General features: G+C 46.5%; 2 protein-coding genes across 24 annotated transcripts in view; both read left to right on the forward strand.

Annotated features, from left to right (window-relative positions):
* The first annotated feature begins 63 nt into the window (after positions 1-63).
* On the forward strand, positions 64-9143 carry ATP6V1G1 (ATPase H+ transporting V1 subunit G1). Of its 2 annotated transcripts, none has more exons than XM_081574984.1 (3): positions 64-225; positions 4898-4998; positions 8336-9143. In XM_081574984.1, the coding sequence occupies exons 1-3, from the start codon at positions 144-146 to the stop codon at positions 8507-8509; spliced, it is 357 nt and encodes a 118-aa protein (XP_081431110.1). In that variant the 5' UTR covers positions 64-143; the 3' UTR covers positions 8510-9143. The 2 variants fall into 2 exon arrangements, with proteins under 2 accessions (XP_081431110.1, XP_081431113.1); XM_081574987.1 differs by having other exon boundaries at positions 4898-4920; positions 8378-9143.
* A 9631-nt stretch (positions 9144-18774) lies between these two features.
* The window catches only part of TMEM268 (transmembrane protein 268), a 358336-nt gene continuing 352638 nt past the window's right edge, over positions 18775-24472 (forward strand). For 11 of the 22 annotated variants that reach the window (XR_014078399.1, XR_014078398.1, XM_081575293.1 and 8 more), the window contains exons 1-2: positions 19101-19210; positions 22708-22894. Coding sequence is in view for 18 of the 22 variants with exons in the window: in XM_081575293.1 (XP_081431419.1) it covers positions 22786-22894 (109 nt within the window). In the remaining 4 variants the exon portion in view is untranslated. Of the gene's footprint in view, positions 18956-19100; positions 19211-21920; positions 22227-22707; positions 22895-24472 lie in introns of those variants that run through there. The other 11 variants (XR_014078411.1, XR_014078410.1, XM_081575247.1 and 8 more) reach the window with 4 other exon arrangements.

A 24472-nucleotide genomic window follows, 5' to 3' on the forward strand; every position in this document is an offset into this window, starting at 1 on the left:
AGGTCACGTGACGGTGGGCGGGGCGACGGGCGCAAGCGCAGATTGTGCGCGTCTGAATCAGCTGACCCGACGGGGCGATTTGGCTGAGGTAGGCCGCTGTCTGCCGCCTCGGAGTCGCAGCCGCCGGCGCCATCGCCATTGCCATGGCCAGTCAATCGCAGGGCATTCAGCAGCTGCTCCAGGCGGAGAAGCGGGCCGCCGAGAAGGTGTCTGAGGCCCGCAAGCGTGAGTTTGGGGTTGAGGCAGCCCGGCGTGGCGCGAGTCCAGGGATGGTGGCCAGGCCGCCAGGGGTGGTAGGTGGATTAGGACCGAAAAACTGCGGACTGGTCGGGGGAGGGGGATGGTTACAGTCGGGGAAGCTTGTGGGACTCGCAGCTCTCCGGACCCGAGGCTCTGGAAGTCTTGTAGGTCGCCTGAGCGCTGCGATGTGGGCTAGTAGATAGGGTGTGGAGTCAGTAATAGGTGGACATCCTTCTTATGGTCTGGGAGGCGAATAAAGTGGACTCTCCAAACGGAAGTCGTTGTCTCCACCGTTTACCGTGTTACCGAGCCTGAAAACGGTCCTCTTGGCCACGTCTCAGACCCTCCCTCTTTCGCCATGTTTAGTCACTCGGCAAGGCTTTATTTGTTCCCTTTTCTCCATCCCTGCAGTCAGCATCTTAGTCCAGGACGCCAAGTTTTCTGAGACGCCCGTAGCAGCCTAATTCGTTAATTCCTTAATACGTGCCAGTACGCCGTTCATTTGTGGTCTCTTATTATTGCAGTTTTCAAAGCCCCAGTGAAGGAAGCAGCTATTGGGTAGATTAATTGCAGGTGAGAGGTTGAGAAATGAGAGGTTACTAAAGAACTTAATAGGTGGATCGAATCTAATTGTTGAGTGGGAGACTTCCTCCTCTCCAATTCATTCTTCTCACTGGAGTGAGTCATACATCTTAGTTGCTACTCTGATTTCCTACAGTCACCAAATCTTTAGTGTCTGCAGAATAAAACCTAAATTCCTTAAGAGGGTGTGGGAGGTGCTTTTGAATCAGGCTCTGGTTTTCTTCTCTAATCTCTTAGGTATTGCTCAAAGACTCGGTTGATTTCACCTTCAAGCCTTTGCACAGTTGATTCCCGATTGAAAAAGTCTTTTCCTAATTTACTCTCCTTATTCTCAAAACACATAGTTTTCCTTCAGATCTTGAAATTTAGGCAGTAGTTCTTCCAGGAAACTTGCCCTAACTTGCTTTTTACCCCTCAGACTAGGTTAGATCTCCCCAAGTGCCTATTTCTGTCATTACGGTGCAATAACCTGTTTCTTTATATGGCTCATTTACTAGAATAAGCTCCTGGAGAACAGGCACTGTGTCTAATTAAACTTTATTTATTCAGTTTCCCATCTGGTGAGATAGATGTTTCTATTCCTATTTTACCAATGGGAAAGTTGGGACCCAGAGAAAAATGATATGACCATACCCTGGGAAACAACATAGCTGGGGTAAAATACCAAAAACTGGTAATCTCAGTATTTTCTTGATTTTTTTTTTTTTTTTTTCCCCTAGAATAAGATTTACACTCTTCACCCATACTCAAGCCTGGCTTTGGTACTTTCTTAATTAGGGGTCATGTGATACTTTGTATTTCATTGAAAGAGCTTTTTTTTTTTGAGGAGCTGGAGATAGGAAGAAATCTTCTATTCTTGCTCTGGTGACTGGAAAGTTCTGTGTTCCTCATGGAGTATTCTCATCATGCCCTTGATGAGTATTTCCAAAATGACTTCTCAGACTGTGTCTTGCGATGGATCATCAACAGCAGAAGTTGTATCTTTTGGGAAGTGTGTGAGAATATTTGGGGAAAGTGCAGGAACAATGACTTGCCATATGGTTAAGAATGATTGAGTGTCTTGGAAGTAGGGGTCATGATTTACACCTTTTTCCTGTCAGACCTGGTGCAGGGACTTGCGTATCTCCAGTAGCTATTACATAATGGTGGAAAGAATGTGTTTTAAAGGAGTGAATTTATGTCTAATATATATCTCAGGATTTGCAGTAGTCAGGAATAGAATTATTAAGACCTACAATTTGAAAAAGTTATTACCTTTCTTGATCTGTCATCGTGGTTGACATGCCCAGTTAGGAATTGGAAAGAGACAGTACATGATGCAGTAAAATAGCCCAGCCCAATTTTACATGAAATCATTGTGCTATTGGAGTGAAACAGAATGCTGGCCTCTACATGTAAGGCCCTCAAAAAAAAAAAAAAAACAGACTTAAATTATTTCCTGCTCAAATATTTTTTGGTTTTCTGAGAAGCCAATCAAAATTGAACTTTGAAGATGTTTGCTGACAGGCAGAGAATGGGTTTCTGTGATTGTGGTTTTCATTCTGTCTGCCCTCTGATGGATGAGAAGAAGAGGCTTGTGCAAGCTTCCTGATGGGAGGGACTGGCTGTGGGGAAAACTGGATCTTCAACAGTTAGAACCGTACATGGAACAACAGACTGGTTCAAAATTGGGAAAGGGATACATTGAGGCTGTATATTGTCACCCTGCTTATTTAACTTACATGTGAGTACATCATGTGAAATGCTGGGCTGGATGAATCACAAGCTGGAATCAAGATTGTTGGGAGAAATATCAATAACTTCAGATAGGCAGATGACACCACCCTTATGGCAGAAAGCGAAGAGGAATTAAAGAGCCTCTTGATGAAGGTGAAAGAGGAGAGTAAAAAGCTCACTTAAAACTCAGCATTCAAAAAACTAAGATCATGGCTTCCACACCCATCACTTCATGGCAAATAGATGGGAAAACAATGAAAACAGTGACAGACTTTTATTTTCTTCGACTCCAAAATCACTGTGGACAGTGACTGCTTTCATGAAATTAAAAGACACTTGCTCCTTGGAAGAAAAGCAGTGACAAACCTAGACAGTGTATTAAAAAGCAGAGATTACTTTGTCTAATCAAAGCTGTGGTTTTTCCAGTAGTCATGTATGGATGTGAGAGTTGGACCATAAAGAAGGCTGAACGCCAAAAAATTGATGCCTTTGAACTGTGGTGCTGGAGAAGACTCTTGAGAGTCCATTGGACAGCATGGAGATCAAACCAGTCAATCCTAAAGGAGATCAGTCCTGAATATTCATTGGACAGACTGATGCTGAAGCTGAAATTCCAATACTTTGGCCACCTGATGCAAAGAACTGACTCATTGGAAAAGACCCTGATGCCAGGAAAGATTGAAGGCAGGAGGAGAAGGAGAGGACAGAGAATGAGATGGTGGATGGCATCATTGACCCAGTGAACACAAGTTTGAGCAAACTCCAGGAGGTGGTGAAGGACAAGGAAGCCTGGTGTGCTGCAGTCCATGGAGTTGCAAAGAGTCAGACACAACTGAGTGCCTGAACAACAGTAGCAAGAGAATGGTTTACCTTAAGTAATTAATTCGGGGAGCCATGGGAGTTGGGAGTGATTGCAAGTGGTATCGTGAAAATGTGGAGCTACTGCGTAATATTCAGGCCAAGTTAAAATCTGCTGGTTTGGAAAATAATCTTGGCTTTGTTGGCCTTGAATGTATAGCTGATGAGGAGGACGGCATGTGGAGTAATGGGGTAGATGTCGGCTGGAGCAGGCCCTAAATCGTACTGGAGAAGATACATACCTGGAGAAATACTCCTTGAGGGGCTTAGACACCTTTTGGTTGTTTTAGACTAGCCTCATTTAGTATTAGTGTCATGGCGTCATCACCAGTCCAAAATTCTGTTGTTAATCAAGAGTTGTTGTTGTTTAGTCTCTAAGTGGTGTTTGACTCTTTGCAACCCCATGGACTGTAGCCTGCTAGGCCCCTCTGTCCCTGGGATTCCCCAGGCAAGATCAAGAGGTGGAAGGTTACAGTTTCGTTCATCTGCATGGACTGTGTGGGATTTGGGCAGTTGATATGCAATGAATTATAACAGCTCTCTTTTATTTTTTAATTCTTTTAAAAATTTTAATTGGAGGATAATTGTTTTGCAATGTTGTGTTGGTTTCTGCTGTACAACAGCATGAGTCAGCTATAAGTATACATATATTCCCTCCTCTTAAGCTGCCCTCCCAACAGCTTGCTTTTAAGATGCAGAATGTCTCACTCTGAATTAAATAAGTGTTCAGATTGGTTGACTAGGACCTGCTCGCCCCCCAGTTTGTGTATCTGAGAAGTTTGGACAGAGAAACTTACTGATCTTGTGGTCCATTTTCATAAAGACTCTTGACAGAAGCTAGAGAATTTTTCCAGCTGTCTGTTAAACTGTGCTCTTCTAGAGACCAGAGCCGCTGTTTCCTCAGTTCCTTAGATGTTTGTGCAGTCTTATGTCCCGTGCTCCACATCTGAGAAGAATTCCTTCTCAGAACCAGTTTCCTTGCTTATTTCCTTGTGCACAGGCATGGATATTAGTTTCCAATATTACATCATCTGTTTCATTAGTTACAGTTTAGGTTGATGTCCTTCGGGAGCATATTAGCCTCCTCGGTAAGCTTCTAAGCCAAGCTCTGATTGTAATCAGCAGCATACTTAGGTCTTTACTTCTCAGGGAGAGAATTCCCCAGATGGCTCATGGCGCCCATTTTATGTTGATTCTTAGTAGTTGAGGTTGAGAAAATATTCTGACACATTCCAAAATTTTTTGCATCATTTTTACAGTCTGTTCGTATAGAAGGTAGTCCTTTTTATCGATTCACTTCCCAGTGAAGTACAGTCTAGTCAAGTACAGGAGGCAGAAACCTGTACTATTGGTTAGCTCTCAATTCTCTTTCTCCCTCTTCCCTACACGTGTCTCTTGAGACTGTATCTTTAAACTTTTGTCACTGTTTACGGTTAGAATTTACCATCTCAGTCTCTGCTTCCTCTTCTGCTTATCTCTTAACCACTTCCTTTGAAAACAGGAAAGAACCGGAGGCTGAAGCAGGCCAAAGAAGAAGCCCAGGCTGAAATTGAACAGTACCGCCTGCAGAGGGAGAAGGAGTTCAAGGCCAAGGAAGCTGCGGTGGGTCCAGTTAATTTTCATTATTGCCTTCGTTTCCTGAGGCTTCCTTCCCCTCCCTTTCCCCTTGGGCTCCCAAAATATTCAGCATAGCTCAGTGATTCTGATTCTGGTAAAAATTTGAAAGCTGGATTATTGGATGCTTAGGCTGAATCTCTCAGGATGATTAGTTTTTAACATCTGAATTCTGGTCTTCACTTACATAGATAATGAAATTATTAATAGATATAATTAGATATTAAATATAGATAATTCTATGGAGATAATGTTATTTAATATATATTAAATGTAGATAATATTAAATATCTTTGGACAGTGAACATGTGCCAGATGCAGAGGACCGGCTGTGAACAGAAATAGACATGGTCCTTAGCTTACAGTCTGGTGGTCAGGGACACTCAGTAATAAGATACACGTCATGCAGATGGACAACTGAGGAGGCCCGCAGTGGTCATAAACGTGACTTCCATGGAGACAGTAACTTACAGTAGAGGCCAGAGCATGATGCACATGATGCATACAGTAATAGTACAGAAGCAGATCACAGAAGGTACAGAGGAGGCGGGGGAAATTCTGGAAAAGGTGAAGGATGGAAGAGGCTTTGTAGAGAAAAGGACCTCTGTCTGAACTTTCGGGTACAGGTAATAGAAAACAGTTCAAGCTGGTTTAAGCAAAGTGGCATTTGTCGACCTACATGATTGGAAACCCAGGTAAAGGCTGAGTTTATTTTGATCTGTAAGCTTAAATAATGCTCTCAGAGCTACTTCCATCTCCCATCTCTGCCTTTATGGGCTTCATACTCAAGTTCTACATTGTGGGCTACTAGATCCAGGTACACACCCTCCCAGGTCCAAGTCCAGTGATTAAAGGGTCATGCTTCTTTATTAGTAAGTAGCCAAAGTTTCGTTCATCTTTGCACTGGGCAGTGACTGCTATTTAAACTTAAAATGGGTCTGGGTCTCTGGCTCATGAATGGGGGCAATTGGTGCTGTAAATTATCAGAGTGCCCGCAAGACAGTGTAGAAATAGGGGCAGCCATCTTGTCCTGTTTTTGCATTGATACTGCTGTTGGCTGATAGAGATGGTCTCTGTGTTACATTTGTAAGCATGAGATCTGCGTTTTTCTGGCAGTATTCCATTGTAACTGCTTCACTTTTGAGACTTCTGGGGCTTGCCATATAGTTTACATACTCATAGAATAGAGGTAGTGGATTTTTCTGCACTTCCCCGCCCCCCTTGAGTAAGGATTATGGGCTTTTAAAATATGGGTAAGCAGCTGAGTCAACCATTATAAAATGCTCCAAGGTATTCCTACAGTATAAACAGTGATAGTGTGACGAGCCCTAGGTTTGAATCTCTGCCTGTTCACTTGAACCTTTTTGAGTGAAGGAATATGTAACATAGTCTTTCATATAACATAACATATATAATGTAATATATAACATGTAATGAGGCGACAGCAGCTTAGTTGTTGGAAAGGGTCAGGCACTGATGCCTTAAGAACTTGATGGGTCACATTCTGATAAAGTAGGTGCAACAGTTAACAATGAGAAGACAGTAAATGAAAGTTTATCTATCACTCTATGTGAAATTGTAAATAGAAACTGAAGAGGTAACACATCTGTGCACCAAAATTTCAAACAATAAAACAGCAACAGTGAGAGGATAGTTCCCCTCTCACCCAGACCTGCAGTCCTCCTCAGAGATAACCACTGTTAACAGTTTCTTGTGTATTCTTCTAGAATGTTTATATTTGAATGAACAGATGTCATGTGTTCATAATGCTGGTGAATCCACTGCTGAAGTGCTAAAACATTAACTAGTCATAGTAAAACTGTATATTCCTCCGAAGTTGCATCTCCCTAGTGTTAAAAAGCAGAGATGTTACTGTGTCAACAAAGGTCCATCTAGTCAAGGCTATGGTTTTTCCAGTAGTCATGTATGGATGTGAGAGTTGGACTATAGAGAAAGCTGAGTGCCAAAGAATTGATGCTTTTGAACTGTGGTGTTGGAGAAGACTCTCAAGAGTCCCTTGGACTGCAAGGAGATCCAACCAGTCCATCCTAAAGGAGATCAGTCCTGGGTGTTCATTGGAAGGACTGATATTGAAGCTGAAACTTGAATACTTTGGCCAGCTGATGTGAAGAGCTGACTCATTTGAAAAGACCCTGATGCTGGGAAAGATTGAGGGCAGGAGGAGAAGGGGACGACAGAGGATGAGGTGGTTGGATGGCATCACTGACTCAGTGGACATGAGTTTGGGTAAGCTCTGGGAGTTGGTGATGGACAGGGAGGCCTGTGTGCTGCAGTTCATGGGGTCGCAAAGAGTCGGACTCGACTGAGAGACTGAACTGAACTGAGTGTTACTTTTAAGTTTTTTTTGTTTTTTTTTTTTAAATACCACATATCTCTCCCTTTTAAAACTGCACTGGGAGATACTGCTAACCATCAGGCTTCAGTTGTTGGATCTTCAGGTTCATTCCAGTCTCTGGTTAAGGCTGCACATTAGACTCTAGAGAAATGTGACTGTGTCCCTCTCCGGGATAATTTCCCAGCAGTGGAAATGCTGTGCAGTTTGTTTACCTTTTGTTCAGTGTTGAAAAGTCAGCCACCCAAGTGACTGTATCAGCTTCTCGCACAAACCATGGGAACTGACTTCTCACATGCTCTTTGGTCACAATGTTACATTTCCTGCTGCTGATTATTTATATTCATGATGAAACTGGATTTCTTCAAAAGTCAGAAGTCAGTCAGTTCAGTTTCTCAGTTGTTCCAGACTCTTTGTGAGCCCATGAACTGCAGCACGCCAGGCTTCCCTGTCTATCACCAACTCCTGGAGCTTGCTCAAACTCATGTCCATCGAGTCGGTGATGCCATCTAACCACCTCATCCTCTGTCGTCCCCTTCTCCTTCCGCCTTCAATCTTTCCCAGCATCAGGGTCTTTTCCAGTGAGTCAGCTCGTCACATCAGGTGGCCAAAGTATTGGAGTTTCAGCTTCAGCATCAGTCCTTCCACTGAATATTCAGGACTGATTTCCATTAAGATTGACTGGTTGGATCTCCTTGCAGTCAGAGGGACTCTCGAGAGTCTTCCCCAACACCACAGTTCAAAAGCATCAGTTCTTTGGTGCTCAGCTTTCTTTATAGTCCAACTCTCACATCTATACACGACTATTGGAAAAACCATAGGTTTGACTAGATGGGCCTTTGTTGGCAAAGTAGTATCTCTGCTTTTTAGTATGCTGTCTGGGTTGCTCAGAAAGATGCTTATTAAAAGTCAGAAAGCTGCTTATTAAATGTTCATCCTGATGTCCCCTCTGTTGTCATTCCCCGAATGCAGGCTCTGGGATCCCATGGCAGTTGCAGCACTGAAGTAGAGAAGGACACCCAGGAGAAGATGACCATCCTTCAGACCTACTTCCGGCAGAACAGGGATGAAGTCTTGGATAACCTCTTGGCCTTTGTCTGTGACATCCGGCCAGTAATCCATGAGAACTACCGCATAAATGGATAGAGGCAGAAGAAAAGTGCCTGTTCCGTGGATGGGCGTTTTGAATGCCTTCATGGAACCTGAGGCTTCATTTAGCAAGGCTTGAGTTATATCTTATGAAAAGGCATTAAATTATTTCAGTATATTATATAGTAGGTCCCTTCACTTTTTGCAGAATCGCAAACGTAGATTCTTTGTACAGGCTTAGAGCTTATCCAAAGATTGTATCTTTTTACCTCATATTTCTTAGATATTTAATGGATATATGTTGTCTGGTTTCTATGCCTTTTCGCTCAAGCAGCGTATTATCAACACTGACTTTTTCTTTCTTAGATAGTTTTTAAAAACCCAATTTTCTTAAGAAAGAAAGGGATTAAAATATTTTTTCCCTAAATCTTTCTTGAAGGTCAGGGGCTTTATCTATGAAAAAGTAGTAAATAGTTATTTGTAACCCATGTGAAACAGCAGCCAGCCTTAAAATAGTCCTTTCCAACTAAGGATTAGAACAGTGGGTCCTAGTGTTGGGCTGCTCTTAGTTTCTCTTATTCAAACTTACTAGATGGTAGAATTCACTTACTTGTTACATGTTACTACTTGGTGTACTGATATTGTACTGATAATCATTTAAAAGTAAAGACTGTCATGTGTTTTCCTCCTCTCTGCTGCATCCTCTTTGATAATGCAAAATGTGCTTTGACCCAGATGTTCTGTAGAATTTCACTAAGGAAGTTAGGTTAGTACATGTATCACACACACATTCGTGTGCATACTTAGAAAATATTCATGGTATGCACCTTAGCGGGAAGGAAATCACTTGTGATTTCATCCAGCAGCTGTTTTGAAAAACAACAGTCAACTAGTAAATCTGAAGTTTGCCTTTTCTCTAGAGCCCCCTGTCCTGGGGCAGCCTTGGTCAGGGTATCAAGCATATTTCCTTACTGGTGGGCTAAATGCTTAGTGTGGAACCTAAGGTAACTTCACACTAGCACTTAAGAATTAAATGCCCCTAATCCACTCTAATGGAGTTGGTAACGGCAACCCACTCCAGTATTCTTGCCTGGAGAATCCTGTGGACAGAGGAGCCTGGCGGGCTACAGTCCATGGGGTTGCAAGAGTCGGACCCAACTTAGCGACTAAACCACCACCACCAACCCACTATAAGCCGATAGTCTTTGGCGTGCAAGATAATTTCTGGTAGGTGGAAACAATTGAAAGAACATCATTCTGAAACTACAGGAGAATTAGATGACCTTTTAAAAATTTGTAGGGTTTTTGGTTACTCTGGATGGTTGGTTCTCTGGGCACTTCCGTCTCCAGTTGTTGGTCCCTTATTATAGAGTTCCTCATAAGAACTTTCTATATGAGTGGTCCTATTATTTAATGTTCAAGCATTCCAGTAATTGCTTGTCAGGTGAGCAGTGCTGACCAGATCGGGGTCCCATCGTCTGCCTGCTTGACCTTCATTATCATGGGACAGGGTTGACTGTTCCTTCTCGAGCCATTTTCTCAGCCTCTGTTTTGCAGCAGTGTGCTGCCCTGCTTTCTAGTCTCGCTGGTTCCTCCCTTTTTCTTGAAGTCTTATTCTTGGATGTCTGTACATCCATTTCTTTGCTGAGACCATCTACATTTTGTGCCTTTAATATCATCTATATTGAAGACCCAAATTTATATCTCCAACTTAACCTCTCCTGAACTCAGAATTCTCAGATTGCTTATTTGATGCTTTGCTTTGACATCTGATAAGCATCTCTGTCCTAATTAATGTGTCCCAAACGGTACCTGGATTTGTTAGAGCTTTACTCCTGGTAAAACGGTACCTGGATTTGTTAGAGCTTTACTCCTGGTATTGTTAAGGAGAGCAACTCCAAGCCTCTACCTAACTGCAGATACAGATTTCCCAAACTGGAGGACTACGAAAGAGGAACGTTGTGTGTTCATTAGTTAAGACCCAGTATCTTCAACTTGGTGTCCACCAGTATTTTCACCCTGAATCTGTAGGGTTGTACTTACCTGACTGCTTGACTTTTACTTCCAGTTAACCAGCTGAATGTCACTAACATAACAAGCAAAAGGGGTATAATCTAGGTTCATTGAAAGGACGAGATCAGATATGAACAGAGCTTGGTGACCTGAGGGACAGGAACCTTAAAGAGATTGAAGAAGGAACTGAATGTAAAGTGAGCAGAAAAATACTTGGCTGCAAGGGGAGGGAGCAAAGGGGTCCCCAGTGGCTGATGGAGGTGGTTTGAGGAAGGTGATAGCAGGTTTAAGTGCTTGTGGGGGAGGGGACAGAAGGAGGGAGACTGGAGAAGGTGTTTTGGGTGGAGAGAGCCCTGAGGGGTCTGGAGGCCAAGAGATTGTTTGGCAATCCTGGTTGTCAACCTTGATTGTACCCAGCAAAAATGGTGCCCGCCCGGCCCCTCCCAGGCAGTGGACCTGGTCTCTGGGAGTGGGGCCAGGAGTAACATTTTTAAAGATTTCCCTTGGGGGACTTCCTTGGTGGTCCAGTGGTTAAGACTCCACACTTCTAATGCAGGTGGTGTGGCTTTGATTCCTGGTAAGGGGACTAAGGTGCCATGTGCCAGCTGGGAGGGTGACCAAAAATAAATTTCCCTTTGGAGGTGTGACAAGAAATTAGCATCTGGTAGGTTCTTCAACCTCAAAGACAGGCAGATATGTTGGTTCTGATGTAGAATGAACCTCAAGACATGCAGAACAGTGTGTGGTTTGTTCTCATTGAGCATGAAAAGCTAAACACATGCCTGTATTTCCATAGGCAGAGTGTATGGCTGGTGGTTAATAGCGATTACCTCAGAAGGTCTCAGCTGTGGGAGAGTTACTTTTAGTACACTCACCTATTGGGATGTTCAGCAGTGTCCTTGACCTATACCCACTGGCTGCCAGTAGTACCCCTTCAGTGTAATGACCAAAAATACCTCCAGACATTGTCAGATTTTCCCTGAGGGCCAAAACCACCCAGCTGACAACTGTTCTACAGCAACAGCAGAATACTGAATGTACCACACGATTCCTGGGACATTGTAGGTACTCAACTGTTGTGGCCCTTTAAATGGGCCGGAACTTGGGGGTACAGAGGTGACCAATAAGAAAGTAAAAGAAGGAAGAAAAGAGGCTGAGCAGCCTGAAGGGGACAGAGAGACAGACACGGGGACCAGTGCTCTGGTGGAACAAAGGCGTTTATTTAACATATTGTGGGCATATATATACTCTTTTACAAGATAGCCCTTTTAAGCAGAGACAGGCATCAAAAATCTAACAAGTTATCCAGAAAGCCAGAGGCTAGAATCATACTATTTATTTATTGACTATGCCAAAGCCTTTGACTGTGTGGATCACAATAAACGGTGGAAAACTCTGAAAGAGATGGGAATACCAGACCATCTGACCTGTCTCTTGAGAAACCTGTATGCAGGTCAGGAAGCAACAGTTAGAACTGGACATGGAACAACAGACTGGTTCCAAATAGGAAAAGGAGTACGTCAAGGCTGTATATTGTCACCTTGCTTAATTTAACTTATATGCAGAGTACATCATGAGAAACGCTGGGCTGGAAGAAACACAAGCTGGAATCAAGATTGCTGGGAGAAATATCAATAACCTCAGATATGCGGATGACATCACCCTTATGGCAGAAAGTGAAGAAGAACTAAAGAGCCTCTTGATGAAGGTGAAGGAGGAGAGTGAAAAAGTTGGCTTAAAGCTCAACGTTCAGAAAACTCAGATCATGGCATCTGGTCCCATCACTTCATGGGAAATAGATGGGGAAACAGTGGAAACAGTGTCAGACTTTATTTTTGGGGGCTCCAGAATCACTGCTGATGGTGACTGCAGCCATGAAATTAAAAGACGCTTACTCCTTGGAAAGAAGGTTATGGCCAACCTAGATAGCATATTTAAAAGCAGAGACATGACTTTGCCAACAAAATTCTGTCTAGTCAAGGCTATGGTTTTTCCAGTGGTCATGTATGGATGTGAGAGTTGGATGGTGAAGAAAGCTGAGCGCCACAGAATTGATGCTTTTGGAATCATCAGAACTGTGGTGTTGGAGAAGACTCTTGAGAGTCCCTTGGACTGCGAGGAGATCCAATCAATCCATCCTAAAAGAGATCAATTCTGGGTGTTCATTGGAAGGTCTGATGTTGAAGCTGAAACTCCAATACTTTGGCCACCTCATGTGAAGGGTTGACTCATTGGAAAAGACCCTAATGCTGGGTAGGATTTGGGGCGGGAGGAGAAGGGGATGACAGAGGATGAGGTGGTTGGATGGCATCACCGACTCGATGGACATGGGTTTGGGTAGACTCTGGGAGTTGGTGATGGACAGAGAGGCCTGGCATGCTGCAATTCATGGGGTCGCAAAGAGTCCGACACGACTGAGCGACTGAACTGAACTGAACTGAGAATCATTCTCTAGAGAGGGGGTTGTAAAAGTTACTTTACATGTCAGAAGGGAAGAGAGTTGTAAATGGCTGCTGTTCACCATATGGAAATGCTATTTTCCATATGAATGAGATACATGAATTTCTATTATCCCTGAAAGCTGGCTTGCCAGCCCTCTGGCACCTGTATTCAGGTGCTGTTAAGGAACATAGAATTCATGCAAGACTGAAAACAGCACACAGGAAGCCTCCTGTTAAGTGTATCCTGACACTCAACAAGTATATCCTAATTTTCAAAAATTTGCTTCTTTTCTCATCCTAATCATGCTTGATTATAAGTAATAATAGCTCTTAATGGTATGGACTGGATGTTCTCTGAAGTCTCAATGGCTTAATACAACAAAGATTTATTTTTTGTAATGTTTGATACAGATTGGGGGACCAGCAGCTGTCCTCCATGTGGTGACACAGTGATTCAGATTACTTCCACTTTGTGGCTCTTATCATTTTAGCACATGGTTTCCATGATCCCTGAGACAAGGGAAGAAAAAGGTAGCAAACGGGCAGCTCTATGCTTTGGTCCTGAAATAATACGTAACCATTGTTTTCAGCTCATTTATGTGCGTCAGTCCCAGGAGCCAACCTGATTGCTAGGGAAGCTAAGAAATAACCAACCTGTGGTTATATGGTGAGTAAAAACTATCTGCTACAACTGCTAACAGTAGTTTCCTCCGTGCCAGCTAGTGACCATGTGAATTATCAACGAGCAGTAATATTTTGAAAGGCATCCTTTTTCTCTTGAGTAGCAGGCCTGAACAGTGGGTTTAAAATATTCAGTAAACCATGTTGTAAACAAATGTGCTATTGCCCAGACTTTGTGGTTCCATTTATAGAGCACAGGCTGAGTAGATGAAGCACAATTCTTAAGGGTCCTAGGATTTCTAGAATGGTCAATGAACACTGGCTTCAACTTCAGGTCACCAGCTGCATTAGCCCCTAATAAGAGAGAACCCGTCCTTTGAAGAGTTGAAGCCAGGCACTGGCCTCTCTCTAGCTATGAAAGTCCTAGGTGGCTTCTTCCAACAGAAGGCTGTTTTGTCTACACTGAGTATCTGTTGTTTAGTGTAGCCACCTTCACTCATTATCTTAGCCGTATCTTCTACATAATTGGCTACAGCTTCTACATCAACAATTCATATATCATGGAGATGGCTTCCTTTCTTAAACCACATGAACCAATCTCCACTAGCTTCAAAGTTTTCTTATGCAGCTTCCTCACCTCTCTCATCCTTCACAGAATTATAGTTAAGGCCTTGCTCTGGATTAGGTTTTGGTTTAAGGGAATGTGGCTGATCTTCTATCCAGACGACTCAAACGTTCCCCAGGGAATTCCCTGGTGGTTTAGTGGTTTGGACTCTGCACTTCCACTGCAGGAGGGACCTGGGTTCGATCCCTGGTCAGGGAAATAAGATCCCAAAAGCCACATAGTCAATTTTTAAAAAAGTAGCATTTTCCAATTAGCAGTAAGGCTGCTTTGTTTTTTTTTACCAATTCGTGTGTTCATTGGAGTAGCACTTTTCATTTTCTTTAAGAACTTTGCATTTATAACTTGATAACTGGTACAAGAGGCCTAACTTTCGGCCTATCTTAGCTTTCAACATGTCTTCCTCACTAATCTTAATCATTCCTAGGTTTTGATTTAAAATAATAGACATGCAACTCCCCCTTTCATGTGAATATTTAAGAAGCCACTGTAGGGTTATTTACCTGCCTAATTTCAATATTGTGTCTTGGGGAAATAGAGAAGTCCAAGGAGAGGGACAGAGATAGGGAACACCCGTTCAGTGGAACCATCAGACACACATTTATGAATTTTGCCATCTTATATGGGCCTGGGTCTTAACACCCCAAAACAACAGTAACATCAAAGATGATCACCGTAACAAATGTAATAATAACAACAAAGTTTGAAATACTACGAGAATTACCAAAGTGTGACACAGAGACATGAAGTGAGCAAATGCTATTGGAACAATGGTGCCAGTGGACTTGCTTGACACAGAGTTGCCACAAACCTTCAATTGGGGGAAAAAAAGGCACTATCTCTGAAGCTCAAAAAGGTGAAGCCCAATAAAATGAGGTATCTTGTGGGCAGATCTTTAGAAGCAGGAGAGGCACATTGTTTATTGAAAGATTTGGTCAGTAATTCGGGGAGAGAATGCTGCCGAATCATGTCAACATCTATCTTCTTTGGCTTTTAAGAAATTTCAAATTACACTGACTGGCTCCTGGGTCAAGTGTGAATTCAAGGCCATGTCTGTGGAGATGGGGATGAATGGGCTTGGAGAGTCAGGGGGCAGACAATTCCTTTTATTTTTCCTTCTTGAAAATATAAAGGGTAGAGTGGCAGCATTTTAGAACAGATGACAGTTGTTGAAGATAAGAATAGAAGAGAAACTAGGCTGGTGGTTCTGAGATCATGATTGGGTTGTCTACTATGTCTTACGGGATTTTTGAAATTATGAAGATGGGACAGTTGAAATTTCTAGTTAAAAGCCAGGTCACCTTCAATTGCCTTTCCCTCCCCTCCCCTTCGCAATCAGATGCCAATTCTCCCTTTTCAGGCCCTGCCCCACCTTATTCCCTTTGTACCTGTCCATGGCACTTGCCTCTTTACCCACAGCGTAGAAACAGATCCCTGTCACCCCGGGTGATTGGCAGCCTTATGACGAAAATTCAAAGTATCTCTTTTGGTTTTGACCCAGTTTCCTGACGGTATATGACTTGTCTAACTCTCTGCACACTGCTGACAAGGATGGTGGTGTGTTTAGTCCCAAGCTCTCACATGCATATCTTGTAACGGGGAACTCACTGTGAGATGTGACTCCAGGATCTGGAATCAATGTAGTGGAGCCAGAAGCAATAGAACTTTCTGCGGGACATGCTTGTGGAAATATTTTTTCAGAGAGCTCTAACGAGTGGCCAAGCCTAAGACTTGAACCCAAGTCTGTCTGACGTCCAGCCTGAATTGCTCTATGATTTAGATCAGTACGTTCAGGCCATGGCCTTGTTTCAAGCAATGCGTTTCTAAAAGAGAGAGTGACTCTACAACTGGAAGACCAGTTCCAAAAACAAGATCTAATTTTTGATCTTTGCCTTTTTACTTACTCATTCCACAGCTCTGAGGTGCTCTCCTGTCCTGTCTGCTGCCACACATGAAAATTCTGCCAGGCTGAGAAGAAGTTCTTTCCTTCTTGCTTCACCAAGGTTGCCAGATAGTTGGCAGCTGGCCTTCAGACACGGGCCTGTAACGTGCCCACATGACGGAACAGAATGGGGCAAATGCTGAGTAAGGGTGGCTTTGGCTGGGGTTTGTGGTTATTTGGATTTATCTGTAGTTGAAGCCCTGATGATTTCATTCATAGCCATTCATTCACCAGTTCAGATGCGTGTAACCCTACTGGGGCCCAGCTCTGAGCACAGGCAGAAACAGCCCTGTGCCCCAAAGGTTGATTCTCTTTTTGGGAAAGGGGATCTTGAACAATGACCATAGTGTGTGCTAGGTGTGGCCATAGATTAAGCAAGAGTGACTATGAGAACAGGGGACTGGCCTGGGCTCAGGACAGGAAAGGGCTCCTAGAAGAAGGGCCCTTTCAGCTGAGGTCTGAGAATGTGTCAGTTAACCAGGCCAGGAGGTGGGGATGAGGTTTGAGGCATCTCTCCCAGAAGGAGAAGGATGGCAACCATTGAGAACTGAAAGTGAGAGAGCATGGGTGTAGGAGGAACTGAGAAATGGGTCTGTGTTCTTGGAGCTTAGGGTTTACAGAGGTTATTAGTCACCTTTCACTGGATTTCATTGGATTTTGGACTTCCCAGGTGGCGCAGTGGTAAAGAATCCACCTACCAATGCAGGAGACACAAGAGTCATGGGTTCAATCCCTGGGTTGGGAAGATCCCCTGGAGGAGGAAGTAGCAACCCACTCCAGTATTCTTGCTTGGAAGATCCTGTGGACAAAGGAGCCTGGCGGGCTACAGTCCACGGTGTTGCAAAGACTTGGACAAGACTAAGCATGCACGCATTGGATTTCATTCATCTTTCTCCATTCTCCATGGAGCCCCGTTCCCTCACACCAGAGTGCCAGGCCTTGCCATGTGCTGTGGTTTCGGAGATGTAAAAGAATTGCCCAGAAATTCAGTACACTTTTACTGAGCATTTCCTGCTAAGCACCTCATCATTTCACTTAATTCTTAAAACCATTCTATTTAGCAGATATTTTTCTTTTATAAATGAGGGAATTGGAGCTCAGAGAGGGGAACTGGGTCATGTAAGTTCAGATGCCAGTGAGTGGTGGAGCCTAGTCAGCCAGTTCCAAAGGGCCATGTCTTCTGTGCCTCCCTAGCAAAGAAGGTGATGTGTCAACGCATAAGTTCAAGCTGGAGCAACAAACAGTGAGAATGCAGAGTGAAGGCAGCCCCGCAGAAAGGGCAGGAGGACGGTATCTGGCTTCGTGGAGAAGGCAGGCCTTGCTGGAGGGGCAGGAGTTAGTTAGATGGTGACCAGGCCACACACCGGTCCAAGGTTCCCTTTCAGTTATCCTACCAGCAGGTAGGAAAGCGCCAGCATTCCATGACTCTTGCCCTCGTGCCCCTACATTGTGCTTAAAGAAATTAGGCAAAGCAAACACCTTGGATCTTGTACGTCTTGCTCAGTGGTGCCCAGAACAATGAGTGCCACTCAGCACACACCTGATGTCTATCCGTTGATGAATAAATGAATGAACTTCATTTTTAGTAGCCCGCTTCCTGGATCCTCACCTGCCTGGTAAATGAGGGCAGCATCGGCTGCTTTATTCCCGTCACTGCTCATGTCCCCAGGCACTCCTTTGCCTCTGGCCGAACCCAAAGCCAACTAGGTCCTGTGATCTGACAGGCCCTTAGCAATTTGGCAGTATATGTTGAAATTAAAATTGCACCTATATTCTGACTCAGCAAGTCCACTTGTAGATAGGCAGGCTGTGGCATGTACACAGCATGGTGGCTATGACCATGTGAGGAAGGCTGTGAGGAAGAGTGGGAACCCCCTACATGCCCTCCACTGGGGAGGGGCAAGGGAAAAATAGCTCTATTCCTACAAAATAGAGCTTCCCTGGTGGCTCAGCTGGTAGAGAATCTGCCTGCAACTCAGGAGACGCTGGTTCAATCCCTGGGTCTGGAAGATTCTCTGGAGAAAGAAATGGCAGCTGACTCCAGTATTCTTGTCTGGAGAATTTCAGGTGGGCTACAGTACATGGGGTCACAAAGAGTCTGACTGAGTGAGTAACACACACCTACAAAATATGGAAGTGGCTTATGTGCCCCCTTAAAAAGAAAGCAGAGTGGAGTGTCCTGGGATGAGGAGAATGCAAGGAACTTGGCTGAAAGGACACAAGAACAGAACAGATTCCCTTTTGTATAAATGCACAGGGCGCCCCATCCGTCCATTCTGTAAGCTGTCTACGGAAACCTCGGGGAAGGAGGCCCTTTCCCCTGTAGACCCCCTGGCATCCGGAGCGATGGAGGTGGGGGTGGTGGCCACTATCATGTGTCCTGCGGTTATGTACATTTCACACAGATTATCTCGTGAAAGCTTCACACAATCCCATGAAACAGTATAATTTGCTTTTGTTTTTAACAGAAAACTAAGGCACAGAGAGGGAAAACTCTACACTCAAGATGATCTAAAAATCGGAGGCACTTGGCTGAGAGCTCAGGTTGCCTGACCCCAAACCGATGCTCTTAACACAATGCACATGTAATTTTTCATTAAAAAACAAGTCCCTGAGGAACTTCTGGTCCCCATTATTGCTTCATCCACCGGGTCCCATGATTGTCAGACGCAGGCTGGACCTCAGAGGCAAGCCGCTGCTCTCAGGATCCGGGGACCGAGGCTCAGAGCTGGGCGGGAACTCATCCCGGCCCGGGATCTGGTCCCCCCCACCCCATCTCCCCGAGAGCCCCAGAAGCAACGCACGTGCTCGGCGAACGCGGAGGCGCTTCCCCGCGTCCCGGGAGGGAGCCCGGCTGATGAAAGGTAGCTCCCAGCTCGGCTCCGACGCGAACCGGCTTCCCTCTGGCCCCGAAGGCCAGCCCGGCGGGCGGCTCCTCCCGGTGGGGTGACCGCGCGGGGCCGGCCCGGCCCGGAGGCGGGACTCGGGAGGGCGGCGCGGGCGGCAGGCGGGGCGCGGGCGGCGGTGCCCAGAGGCTGCGGCACGGTGGGGCGGCGGCGCCCCCGACCTTCCGCGTCCCCGGGGGGCGGCGGCGGCGGCGGCGGCGGCGGCGCGGACGGGTGAGTGTGCGCGGACCCGGGGCGCGCGCCCCTGTGTCTGCGCGGCCGCGGGCGGCCGCGAGTCCAGATTTCGGCCGCGCGACTCCCGCGCTGCCGCCTGGGTGCCCCGGTCCTGGCCTGGTGTGGGCGCCGAGGGCCGAATTTGGGCCCCATTGCTCCCCGTTGTGCGTGGGAGCTGCTCTCCGGCGGCCCCTGTGAGGGGGCGGGGGATGGGTAGGGGGGCAGGGGGCTGATTTCGGTGGTGAAGAGAGGCCCAGGGGCAGCAGACCCTGGATCAAGACTCAGCTTTCCCAGGCCAAGGCCAGAGAAGGCCGAACATCCCCTACCCGAACGAGCTCGGTTCCCTTGTGGCTCCATCCCCCGACCTGGCTCCTTGACCTTGGATGGTTCACTTTCGTTTCTGGGTCTTAATTTTCTCACGTGTAAAATGGAGAGCTTGGAGCCATTGTGTCTGAAGGCTTTTCGACCCCAAAACTTATGTGACAGACCTTCCACCATGGCCCCTTGTTGGGACTTTCCAGTTTAACAAAACAAAACTTGACTTGTGAAAACTGTAGGATTCCCCCGTCTCCCAACACACACACACACACACACACACACACACACACACACACACACACACACACACACACACACACACACACACACACACACACACACCCTCAGGGAGGCTCAGGGGCTCTTCTACACATACCCCCCCCCCCCACACACACCCTCAGGGAGGCTCAGGGGCTCTTCTACACACACACACCCCCACACCCACACACACACACACACACCCTCAGGGAGGCTCAGGGGCTCTTCTACACACACACACACACACACCCCCTCAGGGAGGCTCAGGGGCTCTTCTACACACACACACACACACACACACACACACACACACCCTCAGGGAGGCTCAGGGGCTCTTCTACACACACACACACACACACACACACACACACACACACATACACACACCCTCAGGGAGGCTCAGGGGCTCTTCTACACACAGACACACACACACACACCCTCAGGGAGGCTCAGGGGCTCTTCTACACACACACACACACACATACACACACCCTCAGGGAGGCTCAGGGGCTCTTCTACACACACACACACACACACACACACATACCCTCAGGGAGGCTCAGGGGCTCTTCTACACACACACACACACACACACACACACCCTCAGGGAGGCTCAGGGGTCTTCTACACACACACACACACACACACACACACCCCCTCAGGGAGGCTCAGGGGCTCTTCTACACACACACACACACACACACACACACACACACACACACACACACCCTCAGGGAGGCTCAGGGGCTCTTCTACACACACACACACACACACACACACATACACACACACACACACCCTCAGGGAGGCTCAGGGGCTCTTCTATGCCGGACACTCAGGGTCTGCGGAAACGGAGATTTTTGCAGAGGCTTGCTACCCAACTCAGCCCAGAACACACTAATGCGTGATGGGTCAGCACCTGCCCTTGGCCAGTCTTGCCAACACCCCTCCTGCCCTCTGCAGCCTCCAGTTTGGTTGAGAGGCTATAGGGTGAGAGCGGAGGCTGCCTCGATTGGCCCCATTCTCCCCTCTGGTTTGTACCTTTCCCTACTTGGCAGTTCCTTCTCTCACTCCACCTTTGCCAAGCCAGGAGCCTCCTTCCAAGCTCTGAGAACCCTCCAGAAGAAGTCTTCCCTCAATCCAAGGTGCTGCCAGCTCCCCCGACTGCCTTCTTTGATCATTGTCTGTTTCTTGTTTCTCTTTCTCTGAGTTTGTCTTTTCTACCAGATGGTGGTACCCATCAGAGAGGGCCGAACAGGGACTTAAGATTTTATTGCTGGCTTTATAGTCTAGAAAGCGCAGGGCCTAGCACTAGAAGATTCTTAGGGAATGTCTATGGAGTAAAAATAATGATTGGTATGTTCCGTTTTGCCCTGTGCTGCTCTGAAGTGATCTAAGTTTGAATTCTTTAAGCCTCACAACAACCTCGTTGCATTATTCCCATTTACACGTGAAGAAACTGAGGCGATGCAGGTCACTTGCTGCAGGTCATACACGTGGGAAGTGGCAGGACTGTGCAGGTTTGCTTTTCTCCATTACACTAAATAGCCTACAGGTGTGTGACTTCTCCTGGTTAGGACTTTGTGGGAGGCTATTTGGGCCAACTGGGGTGACAGGAATTTCTTCCCAAAGACACTGTCTAGTTGTGGGATTCTGCAGCTGTCTGGAAGGCTGTCTGGGCAGCTCCAGCTTGTCCCTTCTGCCTGGAGGAGGTACAGCGGGCTTCTGAGCCCCACAAACCTTTCTGAGACTCCAGTATAGCCTCTCTGGACAACAGGTTCCTAGCTAGGATGTCCCTGGGTTCCTGGTCTGAAGCATAGATCCAGGGATTCTCTTTGTCCCATAGGCCTAGGACCCAATCAGATGGAGCAGAACCTCGTTTATCGCCAAGTGCAGGGTAGACATCCTTGGGCTGTTGGTGCTTTCATGCCTCTCGGGGGTACCAGGGAAGAGGAAAGAAGTGAGGGGCAATATGACTGATACTCAGCAGTGTCTGGGAGTGCCTACTGTGCGCCAGGCTTGGGGGGAAGATGGTCCCTGCCCTCCCACAGCTTGGCAGCTCACATGCCACCTCGAATGTGTTGCTAGATCACACCTGGGAAATGCCATCTCCTTCCACCTACTCTTTTTTAAGGCGATTTAAGGAAGAGGTTCAGCCATAGCCGGAGCTGGGTTCCAAGGTTCAGAGATGTGGGAATGATGGGCTTGGATTCTGGAGCTGGATGGCCTGGTTCATCTCCTGTCCCCACAGCTCCCAACCACCCCACCTTGGGCACGTCACATCACATCTTTGACTCGCAGTTCTGTCTCCTGGGAAACAGGAAAAACCTGTGAGGAAGTGGGCCTGATGGTGAGCAGGATACTGGATGCCACACTTGTATTTCCTTGTGTAGCCCCACAGCAGCTATGCTGGGCTGGCCTCCCTCCACCCATTTTACAGGTGAGGTCAGCAAGGCTCAAGGAGCTAAGTACCTTGACAGTGGATGTCCCAGAGCATGTGAGGGTCAAGTGAAGGTTCACATCTAGGTCCTTTGGTGCTGAAGTCCTTGCTTTTTCCTTTTTACAACATTTTGCTGCTTTGTATAAACAAGGCTCCCTGTGATGAAGAGACCTATCCTGTGCTCAGTCAGGAAGGGAAATCCCAGATGCCTGAGAGTGGGGTCTGGTCAGCTCGTGAGTTCCCTGTGGTTCCTGGATGTGTCTGAGCTGGAGAAGATCCAAGACCAGAGGGAAGTTCTCAGCCCAGGCCTTGGAGGGTTATGGCTCCTCCTATTCATTCCCTCTGAGAACGTTCCTTAGCCTGATCAACGAGACCACAGACTGAGGAAAGACTGTGGGTGGCTTTGGCCTTGAGAGTCTGAGGAAGCCGGCCAGCCCAGGACCAGGCCTGAAGTTTTTTCTCATGATGTTGTTTTCTGAAGGCAGGCGAAGCTGAGCTGGCTGCTCCAGGATGAACCGCAGCTCTGAGAAGGGGAAGTAGGAGTCCTGCTGGTGCTGCTATGGCGTGTGAACCGCAGATGGATCCTGGCGGGGCGACTGGCCCCTTGCCCACCTCCTCCCCTGGCTGGAGCGCCCTGCCTGGCGGAAGCTCTCCTGGCTGGGAGCAAGGTAGGGTCATGACCCTTAATTCCTTCCTCCTCTACCCCCCTGCCCCCGCCCCTAGGATGCTGAGCTGGACTCAGTATGCATGAGGAGAGGTGAGTGGAAGGGCACAGAAGTGCCTTAGAAAAGGGTGGGCATTTGGGGATGTGTTTCTAGGCATTTCTGTCATTGCTACTTATTCTCTCTGTCACCGAATTCCTTAGCTTGCCCTCTGCTAGCATGCTGTAGCTTTCTAGCACCTCTCCTCCTTGCCTCTTCCATTGTCTCATGGCATCTCAGAGAGGCTTTTAAAAATGCATGACCTTTCTGTTTCCGTTTCTGTTCCAGTGTTTCCCATTGGGCTGAGCATGAAGATCTATCATTCACCAGCTTGCAAGGCCTACCCTAATGGTTCCTGCTGCCCCTGCTATGCTGCCCTGCCCCAGGACCTTTGCACCTGCTGTCCCTTTTGTGTGTTATGCTCTTTCCCTGTCTCCTTTCCCCTGCTTTATTTCCTTTCGTCCTTCAGAGCTCAGTTCAGATATCCCTTCCATAGGGAATCCTCCCCTGATGGCCCAGTCTAAGCCAGACCCTCTGATATACCCCTGCTTCTCCCTATGGCACTTACTGCTGCTGCTGCTGCTAAGTCGCTCCAGTCGTGTCCGACTCTGTGCGACCCCATAGATGGCAGCCCACCAGGCTCCCCTGTCCCTGGGATCCTCCAGGCAAGAACACTGGAGTGGGTTGCCATTTCTTTCTCCAATGCATGAAAGTGAAAAGTGAAAGTGAAATCGCTCAGTCGTGTCCGACTCTTTGCCTCTGCATGGACTGCAGCCTACCAGGCTCCTCCATCCATGGGATTTTCCAGGCAAGAGTACTGGAGCAGTTTGTAATTAAATTAATTCCCTGTGTAATAACATGTTGAATGTCCAGCTTCCTCAGTAGACTGTAAGCTGCATGAGGGCGGGGGCTCTGTATTGCTTTGTTCATCCCTGTGTCTATAGCACCTAGCACACAGCTTGGCCCATAGTAGATGTTCAATAAGTATTTTGAAGGAATGAATTAATGAATGAATGAGTGGCTGAGCATAGGCAAGTGGAGATGATGTTTTACATTGTGGCTAGTTTCTTAGATGATTTCAAACTTAAAAACAAGGGTTCCTTTTATGTCTACTGTTATTAGGAAAGCAATTCACACATACACGCATACCAGTAGAATGAAGTAGAATGGAATAATTTGCCTTCAGCTCTTTGAAGACATTGCTCCACTGGTTTTTGGCAAGCCAGTTCTTGCCCCTCTATAGGAAATAGCTTTCTGTATGTGCACACACACAACAGACACACACACACACACTTGTACACACACACGTTTCTTGGTAGCTTTTCAGATCCTTTTTCTTAGCCTAAGTGTGAAAACAAGGATTTTTAAGTAGAGGACTTACAGTTCTCACTTTAAGAAACAGATGAGAGAGATTATTGCCAAGAATCCAGGAATTCATGGTTTGAAAGGGAAACAGAGACACTATCACCGTGCGAAGTCTTTGCGTTGCTCGGGCGAACACTGTCCACAGAGCGCGAAGAGCCAGACTAGGGAAGCGGTTCACAG

This window comes from Giraffa tippelskirchi, chromosome 1, assembly GCF_054371585.1.
Source record: "Giraffa tippelskirchi isolate mGirTip1 chromosome 1, T2T-mGirTip1v1.2.pri, whole genome shotgun sequence".
Classification (NCBI taxonomy): domain Eukaryota; kingdom Metazoa; phylum Chordata; class Mammalia; order Artiodactyla; family Giraffidae; genus Giraffa; species Giraffa tippelskirchi.